General features: G+C 43.3%; 1 protein-coding gene across 1 annotated transcript in view; it reads right to left on the bottom strand.

The window, feature by feature from the left end:
• PAH (phenylalanine hydroxylase) overlaps positions 1 to 14,363 on the bottom strand; it is a 32,986-nt gene that overhangs the window by 3,467 nt on the left and 15,156 nt on the right. Inside the window, exons 5-12 of the mRNA XM_040063194.2 lie at positions 9,485 to 9,573; positions 7,266 to 7,333; positions 4,718 to 4,914; positions 4,211 to 4,346; positions 3,214 to 3,283; positions 1,766 to 1,822; positions 674 to 769; positions 226 to 359 (exon numbers count right to left, since the gene is read on the bottom strand). Coding sequence (XP_039919128.1) covers positions 226 to 359; positions 674 to 769; positions 1,766 to 1,822; positions 3,214 to 3,283; positions 4,211 to 4,346; positions 4,718 to 4,914; positions 7,266 to 7,333; positions 9,485 to 9,573 — 847 coding nt within the window. The remainder of the gene's footprint in view (positions 1 to 225; positions 360 to 673; positions 770 to 1,765; positions 1,823 to 3,213; positions 3,284 to 4,210; positions 4,347 to 4,717; positions 4,915 to 7,265; positions 7,334 to 9,484; positions 9,574 to 14,363) is intronic.

Raw genomic sequence — 14,363 nt, 5'->3', positions numbered from 1 at the left:
ACACTAAGCACAAACTCTTGGCTCCATGCATAAGGTATATTCCTGTTACTACTAATTTTTTCCCAAAATTTTGAGGATATAAAATGATTATTATCTTTAAACATTGCGTAAATTTTTCTAATGCCTCTCAAAACACGATTGTCAACCCAAGACCCGTTATGGCAATGAGATCCACTGTATTTGCAGCAGACAAAAATGGGTTCTTCTCTGGAATGACTGCAGTACCTTAGCTTGTCTTTTGCATCTTTAAAACTTTCAGCAACATAGTAGATAGGCTGGAACTCAGTAACAGGGTACTTCTGCACAGAAGTCTTCTCCAGGACAAGAGGCTGAATCTCAGGCTTACTTGATAAACAATACTATGAACAAAAAAGTAAGAAATTTATTTCAGTGCAAGAGTTTGGACGAACTGTGAAAGAAGTAAAGAGCCACCCCATTTCAGACAGGGAGGAGTTGCTCCTGTGGTATACAGTGATAATGTCACTTACTGGGAAAGGAGGTGAGTTCCCTGTGTATCCATGCATCTGTACATTTATCAGAGCTCTACAATGAAGTACTACATTTCATGCTACTTCTATGCACAAAGCATGAAGCAAAACCAAAAGATCCAAAGACATTCAGAAAATAAATTTGAATAATTATAAACATATTTGAAATATTTTCTAGAACATACCTGCAGCTCCCCAAATGAAGACAGCAGCCCGGCACCATATGCCTTGAGAGAATCTCCTTCCTTACATAGTCCAAACTCAACTGTAAACCAATAAACCTGGAAAGAAAATGAGACAGAATCTTACAATTCCTTGATGAAAAGTAATACGTGTACACCATTTATTTGGAGTTTTCATTTCTATAAAAATGTTGCTATATGTCTAATTCAAATGTATTAATGCAATAAATGTCTCTTCAGACTGAAATTCTTCTCCTAGAAGCACAGCACTAGATTTTGTGTGCCTGAGAATCAGTTCCAGTTCCACTTTGACAAAGTTGTGTTTTACTGTGCTTATCTTTGTCAGCAGGGGTAATGAAATTATACCGATAAAGCTTTACTTTGGCTGGCCAACTCAGTGGAAGTTTGAACCTTAGTTTTGAAAAGTTTAAGTCCTGCTTCACACAGGGCATCTGACTCAGCAGGGGCATGAACAGGCTGTTGGTACAATAGGGAAGGAAAATGATGTGTGTGGCCTAACTCCTGGGTCTGTCCTTTTGAAGGGATACCTGCCCTGGCTCAGAAAAAACTGCCCTATCTGTCAGAAGTGTCAAAATTGGTGGAATTCTTTTCCCAGGTGGCCTCCATTTGGCACTGGGAACCCTAATCTCAGAGGAATATCCCCGGTTTTATTCAAAGTTTGCAGCTCTGGGTCTCAGTAATCTCAGAGTAGCATCCAGGTAACGTATGTTGACTACAGAGGATATTGCCTGCCTGGCAAAGTGGAAGAGATGCTTGAAGGTAAAACAACTAAAGAAGCTGCCTCTTGAAATTTCCTGTGGGGATGTAGTAACATATAATCTTTTCTTGCCCAATATGTTTGTGCTAGAGGAAATCTAGTTTGGGCTTCTGTGTTTAATCACAACTGTCACTTTGAATAAGGAGTGCCAAAGCTATTTTCCTTTAGTGCAACTGTTTAAGGGTGGGGTTTTCCAATCATGGTCTTCACTCTGATCCCATTCAGCTCTATGGGAGTTCTATCAGTGACTTCAGTGGCAGCAGAATTAAGACAACGCAGGGCGCTTTGGAAAATTGAGCCCTCATCTATTAAATTACCGTAGCAAGTTTCTCGATGAAATCATCTGGAGCTCCCAGAGATGCCAGTCCAATTTCCTGTAACAATAAACCATTATTCTTCAAGCTGTTTATTGCAAACATTCTTCCTGCCCCGTTTTATGTAATTGCTCACATTTTAAATGTTACCATTGCTTACTACCACACACAAATGTTTACAGGACATGTTCCTATCATGCAAGATCAATTTTAAACCAGAAATCTCTCCAAAAATGAACAAAGGGTCTTCTCCAAATGTCATTTACAAGGCATGATCCTTTGTGCCTGGTACAAAGCCCATTGAGGTCAAATAAAATTTTCCTCTTGCTTTGACAGGCTTTTGATCAAGTCTACAATGAACATCTGAGAGAATGATAGGGATAAAAGGAGGCAAATCAATCACACCTACACACCCTATGTATTTCTCGTTGTTTTGATGGGTCCTGATTAAAGGAGTTTTCCTGGAGCCTTGAATGAGCCATTTTTTCTGAATGACAGTGCATGGTTTGAAAGAGCTTATTCATACCTTGGGAGCTAATGGAGATTTTTCCAGGAGGCATGCAATAGTTGCATTCAAAAGACAGACACATGAAACTACATATAACCAGGTTCATTTCTTGGTTTGCTCTAGTGAGGACTGCAAAGTGCAAAAATCAGAGGGCTCCCCCACACACAGCAAAGGCATTGGAGCAACTTATCACCATGTCAAATCCTAGTAAGCCAAGGGATAGCAGGCTCATCTGGAAGGAAGCACCTGGTCTGGGAAAGGGCAAATCCTAAAGGAAATAATGAGAACTTACTAACTAGATCAAACTGACTATTGTCTTTTGAGACATCAAGCCTATGTTGCCTCCCTTCCTCTCTCCCCTTCTCTCCTTCTTTCTGCCAGTCTTTCTGTCTTTATGCCTTTCTCTCTTTGTGTATTTCCATGTTTTCTAGTAGGATGCAGCCAAAAGTTTACTGCTTCACCAGGGTTTGGCTTCTTTTCCAGAGACATTAACACTACCAAAAAGAAATCTCTCCGGCCTTCTCCCACACTTACAGCTGAGACAGTTCCTCACTTTACTCAGCCTCCAATGTCACGTCAACAGAGAACAAAACAAAATCTCCCCTTTCCCTAACATTTGAATATCATGGTGAGGTAATAATCCATCTGACTCATGAGCTATATTACTTCACTCAGAAGGATCAACATCTGCAGGAAGGTTTTAAGATGATAGCTTCACAGGGCCTGTCAAAAAGCAACTCACACAAGATCATGTTTGGAGTTGGACTTTATGATTTCACCTATGTGAATTGTGTCCAGATTTCAAGCGATAAATAAACCATCTCAGCCACTCCTACGCAGTATGCTTAAAGGTGTATCTGCACCACCCTTCACAGCTCCTGGATCATCCTCTGAATTACTGTGTGTTTAATTGTATAAATAATATAACCACTGAGTAACTTACCTGAGAAAACTGAGCAAAACTGGGGTCAGCAAAGAGAGGCACGTGTCCTAGCAGCTCATGACAAATATCGCTGCAGGAAAACATGACATCTGAATAACTGTGATTCAGGAAAAGTCCAGCAATGCTGGAAGAATGCCCTAGAGCCAGCAAACAGTCAAGAGCACAGTGCATTTGCTCCTACCAGTAGATATTGTTCACAGGAAAACATTTTGCTCTGAAATTATCCTTGTGATGGAAATGCTTGCAAACCCTGGGGTTTTCTATGCTTTTGCATCATACATTCCTCAGCAGCAGGGGCTGTTAGACTTTTTAAATACAGAGAAGTGATTTGGTGAGGTGGAAAGGGGAAGGGGATAAGATGTCTAAAGAAGGCCAAGCCAGTGGAAGACATTTCAGCCTGGTATGATGACAATGGGGTAAACAAAAGCAGGAAGGAAAATCAGAAGACTCAAAAATAGAAAAAAGAAAGGGAAAAGAGTTTGTGGAAAGTAGGAAGCAAAAAAACAAGGAAGAACTGCAACAATAAGAAGCAGAATAAGAAATCTGCTTTTTAAATGGCAAATGGAAAAGGACAATGGACAGGGACAGAGACGAACACTCCAAAATGGAAACAAGATGGGTTCAATGGTCTGGGCTTCTATCTTACTACCAGAGGCTTACTTGCAACAGGTGGAGTCCTTGCTGCACTGCTTGGGTGCTAATAGCTTAGTTAAATGCCCTTGTACGCTGCTCTCTTGCATCCCAGCCACCACACAAGCACACCTTCTGTAGCAAAACTATCTCATTTGCCCCAGGAGAACTTGCGGAAGTGGATGCAGATTGTTAGACAGACTAGAAATGCTCCATAAATGTTTTCAGAAGAGACCCGTTCCTTGGCTGCCCTCCCTTAGCTCTGTTCCCAGGAGTGCCACAGAGTTCTGTGCAGTTATTCCCAGTTGGACTGACCCTGCTGTCGGTGTGCTGCAGCTTTACACCCTTTGTGTGCCACAGTACTTACGGCTCTGGGGTGTACATGGGCTTGGAGGCGTGGCGGATGTACTGCGTAGAGTGGAACACTCGGAACGCCAGCCCAGCCAGGAAATCCCGAGAGGAGAGCAAGCCTGCAACGGGACGCAGCCGAAACCCGGTGCAGCCTGAAGGGACAGAAAGACAGCACCTTGAAAACAGCTGATATGTTTCATTTATCCTTAGCCAGACTCCTCACAGTGGGAAAAGTTTGTTGATAGTCTGGTTTTGTTGTTGTTTTTTAATCTCCCTATGTTAGAGTTTAACTGCAGGCTATTTTCTGCCCAGGTATACCAGCAGCAGAGTGTCTGAGCATCTCTCCCATTGTTCCCTCAGATGCATTAGAGAAGGACCTGGGACACAGGCTAAGCGATGTGCCCGAGCATCATAGGGAGGCTTTGATAAATCAGGGATTGTTTTTCCTTCTCTGGAAGCACCACCCCCACTGATAGCTGAAGCCTTTCATTTAATTTGCTTCTTTTAGGCGCTTCAAACTTACTTTGCAAGAAATTTGAAATATCTTCAAGCTGGGGAATATTGTCCTCCCTGTAGCCACAGTATTTCTCCAGCAGTGGGAACACGTGGTTGTGCTCATAGCAAGCATGAGTTGGATACAGAGTCTTCAGCTCCCTGAAGACAATGCCCCAGGTTTTCTTCTCTTCTTCTGTATAGGTGACACGAGGAATAGGTTGGCCACTAGAAAGAAAATGGATACCCTCAATAGCAGCCACAGAAAATGTCCTACGCCATCAACATCATGCTCTTTGTCCTTTCCCACTTGCCATTCTCAAAACAGTTTTCTTATTCTCCTTCATGTTGCAGCTTTACTAGACCTGGGCAGGAGCTGCTGGTACAGGAGGGGAGATGCTTTTGGGGCTGACACACAGGTGCAAAAGGAACCTCACATGTGCCTAGGCATTGGCTGGAAAGGACTTTACTGGTCTTGGCTGAGATAATGGCCTTTAGACAGCTCCTTGCATTATTGTGTTAAGAATAAAACAGTGCTTATTTGCCTTTTAAAGGTGTTCTTCTAAAAATACTTGCTGGATGTCAGTTTCAATTTATTTTTCCTTCTAGATATGAAAGAGCTGTTTTACTTCTTGCTCTGGTGAGCATTATATTAATTGTTTTTGTAAAAACATGAAACCATCAGCTCCGTAAAACTCTGTTGCAGTGGTGAGAAATTCTGATCTGTGCTCTGTGCCATAACAGATGCAGACTCCAGCCAGTTTGACTTTTGACTTTTTATAATTGTAAAGAGTAATTATGATTTAAATCCCACCCTCAGGCCTCCACGTGCGTAGCTCATGTTGAAGCTAACAGGAGTTATACATCACAAGCAATGCAGTTTGGCCTCCTGTGAATAACCAATTTCTTAGCAATAATGTTAAGGCCATAAGTGAATCCAGCAGCTTTGAAAAATCAAAGGGACTTAAGTAACTTAATAGGGTTAACAACACTGTTGGAATAATGCTGAAGCTTTCCAAGCCCCAGAAAGCCATTGTTGAACTCTTGATGACATCCCACCGTTTCCTACTTCCCCACTTTTTCTTGAGCCTCAGGGCAGCTCTTCTGCAGAACCATCATTTTCTGTCTCTCTGTATCAGCTCTCCTTGATCTGTGGAGCTTTAAACATCATGCTGAATTTTGAGGATTGCTGGGGGATTTTTGTTCCTATAGTACTCCTAAATAATCCTCAACCACCTTCCAAGGCTACAGGGGGCAGCTTTTTAAAAACCCTTTAAACTGCAATTAAAAAGAAAAAATCTAGGGATCAATGGGGCCAGAAGCAAAGTAAGGCAGAGGAAAGAGGCATGCTAAAAAAAAAAAAAAAAAAAAAAAAAAAAAAGTCAGGGAAATTGAGCATTCAACAAAAGCAGTGGGTAAGTCTATCACTAAAGGAGGCAAAAAAGTAAAGGCAAAGTAGAGACAAACAGCACAAAGAAAGAGGACAGAACAGATGCAAAAGAAGGGATACAGAAAAGGATTAAACTAAAGTTAGAAAGAATACAAGGCAAGCAACCACTGACCAATGCCACTGTTGCAGCTGTGCAGCACCTTCACAACTTAAGAACCTTTGCCTTTTCAGTGAAGCCGGATAACTTTGGTTGTGCCTCTCCTCCTGCCCACTTCTCTGTAACTTCTGTGGGATATCTAAGAGTGGACATTAGATCTGTTCATATCTGGACAAAAAAAAACTTATCCAGATTTTTTAGCTATAAACTGGGTTTCTGACTTTTTTCACCTCACATTTTGTACTTCCATCAACCAGTCCAATTTTGTCTCTCCTTTTGTGATCACATTATTAGCACTTTGGCTCAGGGGCTATCTTTTGATCCTGCGCAAAGTGTAGCCCAAAATTTACAATATAAGCTATTTTTTTCTTTGCAAACACAGTTTTTATCAGTCCCAGCAAGAATCAGGCCCACCAGTACTGATCTATACATGTGAGTGTCTCTGGGAACAGAATTTTTCTCCTCCAGTTCAGATCATTAAGAGCAATAAAATAAGCCTGTTCTAAGTGAATTTATCATCTCTATTAATTTATTTTTCTTGGGAAATGAAAGCCTAAATTACTGATTGCAGCCGGATTAGACATGATAAAAGTAGGGTAACAGACACTGGATTAGCATCAGACCATAAGTTATTCATTATTTTAATAGTGTATGCAGATCCTGCTTTAATGTTAATGAGAGGCACTCCTCCCACAGCCCTCGTTTAATGGGGAATACCAGATTTATTCAATGCTCAGGTCTTTGTAGTAGCAACAGTCTGCTGCTCAATTAGACAACAAAGCTGGGAAAGAGGGGTGTTGCGGGGAGAGAAGGGAGATGATGTCTCTTCTGAACATGTGCCTGGAACAATTTACTTTTGTTTTGCTGCGATTTGGGCATAAATGCATTAACAGGAAGATTTAAACACGTGGCAGAGAAAAGCCAAGAGCAGGAGGATGCTTGTGGAAAAGCAGGGATAGCCAGCAGGTTGAGCACCCTAGGAAAGGGCAGGAGATGAGAAGCTTGCTTTCTGCCCATGCAGTGGGTACTCACTGTCTGTAGTTATAGGCGATATCAGCAAACTCCTTCCTCCGGGCCCGGTATACGGGATCTTTGAACCCCTGAAGAGAAACACGATGGTCAGCGCATGCGTAAGTGCAAAAGGTGAAGAGCCTTCCTCCCAGTGAGCACCCTCAGGCATGGCTGGTGCATCCAAGAAATTCAGCAAGGTCAGTGGGAAAGCTGCTTCCGTTCTTCCAGGCTCTGCTCACCCAGGGCACCTCTCCTCCTGGGCTGCAGAGCCACCGGAACAGCCACCCAGCTACAGTCTCTTACCAGCACCCCCCCACACCCCCACCCCTGCCAAGTTTTTGGGGGTTTTTTCTCATTTCCACTTCCTATAAGATAGGGAAACTGGTTCCTTTACAGCAACAGTAAGGTGCTCCTGGTAAGAGCAACTCAGAATATCAGTACTTGGAGAACTATGCCCTTCTGGCTTCCCATGAAGCTTGTTGCTGGCCCTAGGCACAGCTGGGCTGCACTAGAGGAGCAGAATCAAAACACATTAGAAACACATTCATCAACTCAATCGGACCTTTTAGGCAGATTTTCAGCATGAGCCACACTTAAAAGTGTGGCTCATTTTCAAACTGCTAGAGGAACAGTAGACATTTGGCAAGCCAAAAAAACCTATTTGTAGTACAAATTCAACCATTTGAAGGCAGCTAATGACTGCAAAGGATGTTTGAAAGACCTTGTGGCTGGGAGCTTGACCTTTGCAGCTAATTAGCAATAAAACCAAGGATACGAAATAAAACCTCTAAATCTTGCTCTGGGATAACCATTCTCCGAAACCCCACTGTTTAGACTAAAAGATCCTCAGGACCAGGAGTGCCTTCACCACCTGGAGTGCAGAACCTCCTCCTTCCAAGCTAGGATGCCCTTCTGCAGGACAAATAGGAACAGCTCCCTGGGTGTGCTGCAGCAGTCCATAAAGGCATCTCTTTGTGGTGAACGGCACAACTGGATTGAGGGGCCACAAAACACAGCCAAGTACAGGAGGCAGCTGGAGTGTAAATTCAGGAGTGTGAATCAAAAAGAGGTAGCCAATGGCCAAAAAAATGCACTGTCCAAGATCAATCTATCATGGAGGTAATTCTGATTAAATTCCATGCATCACTTAACTACTAAAAACATGTACTCCCTTAATTTCTCTTTTTCTGCACTCTGTGGACTGTCACACTTATTTACCCCAGCAGCTGACTTTCTTTTCTAAGGCACAGGTGCTCACTAATTCTAGGAACTGGAAGAGAGACGCTTCATTTCATTTTATGCATTTTTTTCTTTTTCTTCCTTTTTCAAATACAGTCTTGGTCTATTCTTGCATGACACACAAGGGGGCCATTGGCTCAGTGTACCTCCTTTCATATGACCACAGTGAACATCATGAATCATTGCACATGGTACATAACACATCTCAAATTAAGCAATAGGTACTGAATGACTAATCACCCCATCTCAATTAAACTAATAGCAGCAATTTTTGGTGCACTGCGTGTAATTTATTTATAATCACCCTATCTCAATTAAACTAACAGCAGCAATTTCTGATGCACTGCATGGAACTCAGTGTGTTTTGACAAATGAAAGTAAGTTGTTGTTTACTTGGAGAGGAAATAGAGGCAGAAAATATTCTTGTATCTGAACAAAACTGAAAACCACAAAACAATGTTTTTTTATCAGCTAAGTCAATGAACAAAACTTTCTGATGTTACCATTTAAACCACAAACTTTTTTAACCAAGAACCTTTTCTTTTGTTGTGTCTCACCATAAAAGTACCACATCAGATTTAGCACCCACATAACAATACGCTGAGCAAAATCATGTGTACGTAATCAAGGATGAAAAAAGTCTTTCTTTCTCTGGACTATGATATGTTGCTTCTTTTTCTTGCCAGTGATACACAAAGCGAGCCTGAAATCACTATATCGGAGCCTCCTTGGAAGACTAGATGTTTCCTTGCAGTGGCCCTGTGCTCTGAAAACCACTACAACTTTTAAGATCTCCTGATATTTGCTCAATTATAGCAATCTTTCGTTTGATTTACTCCATGAGCAGGGACTGGGCTGATTATAACTCCAGAAATGTGGTAGCCTTCTTGTCCTGTACCGTGTGAGATTTAGTATATTAGACCTGTACTAAGGGAGAGCAAATTTAAATGAGAGAAACATCAGTGCCAAAAACTAGAAAAAATGCTAAAAATAATTCTTACAGGATGATCAGCATCCAATTCTGCTCCATAGCTTAGGATCTGATTGGCAAACCTGTCCAGCTCCTGGATACTTCTTGGGAACCATGGCACTGCAAAACAGAAAAGAAATAGAGACTGGTATCCTTCCTTGCTACTTGATTTTGGGCCTTCATCTGACATTTTCATCTTTTCATCATATATATATATATAAACATAGGCAAGGGGCTAAATTCTTTCAATCCTTTTCCCTGTAGTAGGAAACGAGAACAAACCAAGCAAGTTGTCTTGAATTTGCGATTGTTTTACATTGTTGGAAGAATACAGACCATCAACAGCATCTGACCCTTGGTGCAGAGCTGGCTTGTAATGTTTATGATTTTCTGTTTATTACTTCTGGTCCCTGGGCTTATCAAAATGCAGAAAATTTTCACAATTAGCCAGAATCATCCCTTTCAAAGGAATGACAAGAAACCCCACAGCAAGGATAAAGAATTTTTGGACTGTCTGAAACACTCAGGTTCTAAGACCTACTTAGTGGCCCCACTTGAGCTAGGATTCTGAAACATAACCATAAATGGCATCCTAATACCTCAGACTAGCAATGGATCACGGTAGTCATTACACAACAATGCATTAACTTGAGTACCTGTCTTGGTTGAGTTCTCTGTTGCCTTGTAATTCATATTCTATACACCCTGTCTCAGGCACAGCCAGCATGTGAGAAGAGACCTTGTTGACCACACAGAGTGTAATGCCCATGTGACCCTCTCATTACAGAAGGACATAAGGTGAAGGACAAAGAAGAATCACAGAGATTTCCAGATGTGATGTGTTGAGATTAAAAAAACCCAGTAAGCCAAGCGTCTTCATGGCAATTCAATACAAGGACTGAACAGGGGCAGCCTCTATCAGTAAAAAGTTCGCAATTCATTGAGACACTTTCTTGTACAAATGGGTGTTGCTTGCTCAGCCAGTGCTTGGAAAACAGCTGATTTCCCTCTTTGGCTCCCTGCTCAGCTGGGAGCGCTGCTGCTCGGACATACCTCTCCATCTTGTTCTGGGGGTTGGGTCAACCTGATCCTCGGTCAGCAGCTGCTGAATGAATTCCCTGCAGTGCCTTAGTGATGGGGCTCATCCCGGACCTGCTGGACCACCTACAGGATAAGAGGATCTCTGCCTCCAGGACTGTTCAGCGGCGCTTTGTGCCGATCCTCACAGCAGGGAGGGCACTTGTGGCGCTGGGTTTCTGCGAGACACCTGCACAGAGGCGCCGGAGCGGCAACAGCAGCTCTACCGGGCTCTCTTTGGGGGGCTGCTGCTCAGCCCCACACGGAGAGAGTGTGCCCCCTGCTCTGACCGCTGTCCCACCGCCGGCCTGGCTCCGTGCTGGGAGCCTTCGCACCTGCTTCCAGCAGGCAGCTGGCAGCTGCTGGCCAGGAAGATCCCGGGATGCAGGGACCCGCCGCGGCGCCCACCCAGCGCTATCCCCGGCGGTGAATGCCCTTCTCCCGCCCAGCAGAGCCGGGATTCTGTCCGCCCCTCTCCAGGATGCGCGCTCTTCGCTTTGCCCTAAAAACCAGACCTGAGCAAGTCACTAGATGGCAGCAGCAGACCCAGGAAGGTCCCCAGAAGGGTTTCTTTGCTGCTGGATGTACCGCCGGCTCTCTCAGTTGCACCAGAAACTCTTTTCGCCCCTTGCTGTCAGAGTTTCCTGCCCGTCCAACCCTTTCATTTAAACTAATCACTGGGGGGGGGGTGTACAAAAAGGTATGTTTGATTCACAGAGAGGGGTCACTACTTACACCATGTCCTTCCCATTTCCTATCTGGAAATTTGTCTCCTGGCTGTACCATTGAGACTTGTGTGACGGAGTGGAGCTCAGTGTTTTTTTGCTTCAGACTCCCCACCACCAGTCTGGGGTGAAGCACATTGGTGAATGGTTTTATGTTAGGCACTAGGGGGGAAAAAATGCTGCCTAGCAGCCCCACAGCAAAGGATTTATCTGTGTTAGAGAGAAAACCACTCTTCCTCAGGGATGCACCATGACCTGAAGGGTCCAGGCTGTATAGAAAAATCAGTGGGGGCTGAAGTCTGCACTGGATTTCAGCAGTGGTGTCTGCAGAGCTTTGCTGGCCTGAATTAGAAAGGTCTCACTGGGCAGGGTTTGAACCATTGCTGACTTAGTTTCCATACTGACTTACTTTCATTAAATATTTTATTCTCAAGATTGCTTTTGTACTTGGTGCAATCCTCATCTTAAACTCAAGGCAAACCGACTCCAGGTATGGTGTCAGTCCTGGGTGTGGAGATGGGTAGCTTGCTTTTTCCCTAAGCAAGAGAAGCAATTTATCTTCCTGGCATGAAGTCCTGATCCTGCCTACCCAAACATCAGCTGTAGCTAAACAAGAGCAGCTCTGAGCTTGCAGAGTTGGATGAAAGTGGCAAGCTGTGAAAGGGAAATCCCAAGGAGACTTAGTGCTGCTTGCACCAGCATAAGTCATTAAGTTGGGTCCTGGAAAGTGCTGAGCTTTCTCAGCTCTCATAGAAACAAGAATCAAAGACTCTGAGCACAATTCTAGGGCAAACACTGTGTTAAGTCCATACAGCCCCCGCATCGAGGGCCAGGGTGAAAAAAGGCTAATGGTGGGTTTTCTGCTAGATATGATGTGCCAGGAGGCTGTCCCCAGCCCTCCCAGAAACTATTCAAAAAATCAAATCAAATTACCCCGGCTGAATCTATCCCGTATTTTGTTTGCCACATCCTCCTCCAGCCCGTTCGCCAGACTCGCTGTCTGTCTGCACAGCCATTAATGAATTGCCAGGGCAAGCTCTTGCAACACTGGGCCTCTGTGAAGGTCTGAGGAGCAAACGTGGGCTGATCAGTAATAAATATTGATTTGTCTGGAAGTGAAACAGCAGCATTTATGGGATGGTGCTGGACACCCAAGTGGTGACCAAATTACCATGGGGTCAAATGCTGAGCAGAATGCTAATAAGCCATTTATATGAGAGGCAGCAAAGCAGGGGCAGTGAGGACTTCTGCAGAATCCTCCACTCGGACCATTGTGAGGAGGGTCAAAGACAGGTCTATGCAATTTATAGCAGTTCAAGGCCCAGGTTTAGCCCTTTCTTAAACAGTCTCAAATGCTCTGGCCAGCCTCAGGGTCTAGCAAACAAGGCCCCTACAGAGCCTCAGCTCCCAGCTTATTTCAGAAATGCAGTAAATTGTCTGCATTTCCCTAATCCTGCAACGGAATAATATTTAATTACTTTTATTCATGGGCTCCAAGTGGACTGTAGATACCCATCTTGTTTCCACAAAGAGACATTAAGAGATGCACTGTGATTTTACAACAAATCTTTCCAAAGAGCTTTTGGCCCAGCAACTGCCAGCCCTTCTCATCTGAAGTTCTAAAGCTGCATTTGGATTTAGAGCACTTTGCTGGCCTGCTCTCACCTAAAATGGCACTGTTGATCCAAATCTGATATTTGCAACTATTTGAATGTGTCAATTAAATTTTGCATTTAGTTAAGGCAAGATACTAAAAGCAGCTAAAGTGATCCCCCGCCCCCCCCCCCCCCCAAAAAAAAAGAGAAAGAAAAAAGAAAAAGCCTTTCCTTTATTCCTTGCACAATAAAGCAAGCAATGTTTAACGCTGAGCTATACAAAAGGGACAGAATAAAGAAGTTTCCTCTGAGTGCCCACAAAGCAGTGCCCCAAGAATGAGACTGTATGCTTCTCACAGGAAACAAAAATAAGGTTTTTCTTTCTCAAATCATGAGCAGGAGCAAAGTCCTTAGCAGGGAAGAAATGAGAGCATCTTGGGCAACAGTAAAGGAATCAGTCTCATGGGATTCCAGACTGGCTCTGGAAGAAAACCTTCCCAGCCTTTACCTGCCCACTGAGACAAGTGTGGCAACATCCCCATAAACCATCTGTCTGAGATTTTGCTCCCTGGAGGCACAGTGCTCTTGTTCTATGTTTTGGGAGTAAGATTTCAAACAAGCATGTCTGTGGACTATGACCAGATTTGCCAGGAGGATACATTTGAAAGACAAGCTGGCCTAAAACACACCACAAGGCCTGTTATTTGTTAATGCCATCACTGATAAAGGACAGCATCTCACCACACTTCCTACAGCTCAGGCTGCTCCCATTTCACTCTGCCCCTGTAGCTGCCTCCACCCAGGATTTGCCACCCACAGTTCATCCCCTAAGCAGCGCTTGTTTGACCTTTCAAAATATGGTCCTTTGGGGATTTCAGTTTGACTGGACCCTTATTACTCATGAGAGGAGTTGAAATTGAAAAAAAAAATTAGAAAGGGCAAAAAGAAATATCAATCTTCCTGTCTCTCCTTGGCAATAAATTGTTCCCATTTTATACTATTTCTGAATTGCTGAAACTAACAAACAAACACAAGTTATCCTCTCAGACAGAAGAGGATCAAGTCCCTTTTTGAAGCACTGACAGGATAATCTAGCTCAAAAAACTCCTTTGATCAACACAGTAACATGCAGTGAAATCCTAATCCTACAGCTGACCACAAGAGTTTTGACTTCTGTGAGGTCAGAACTTCACACACAAGACTTCCCTGGATGATATTTAGAGCTGTATCTCTTTCTGACTCTGGCATATGTTTATAGACAACTTTATTATTTAATGAAATTGATTATTAACTTCTTCATAGTAACTAGAAAAAGTAATGTTAAGCCCTGGTAGGTCCTATAGCTAGCTTTCTTCTGGAAATAAAAAGCCCCCAAAAGTGAATCTCTTCAATCTGACATGATCAGAAATCACCTAATCAACCTTTTGTCCCTTTGTTTATGAATGGAGAAAACTGACTCCAAAGAGAATCTGCTTTCTTCTTTTTTATCTTCAAATGTAATGTCATGGATAGG

This window comes from Hirundo rustica, chromosome 4 (assembly GCF_015227805.2).
Source record: "Hirundo rustica isolate bHirRus1 chromosome 4, bHirRus1.pri.v3, whole genome shotgun sequence".
Lineage (NCBI taxonomy): Eukaryota > Metazoa > Chordata > Aves > Passeriformes > Hirundinidae > Hirundo > Hirundo rustica.
This window is presented reverse-complemented; position numbering and strand designations above follow the sequence as displayed.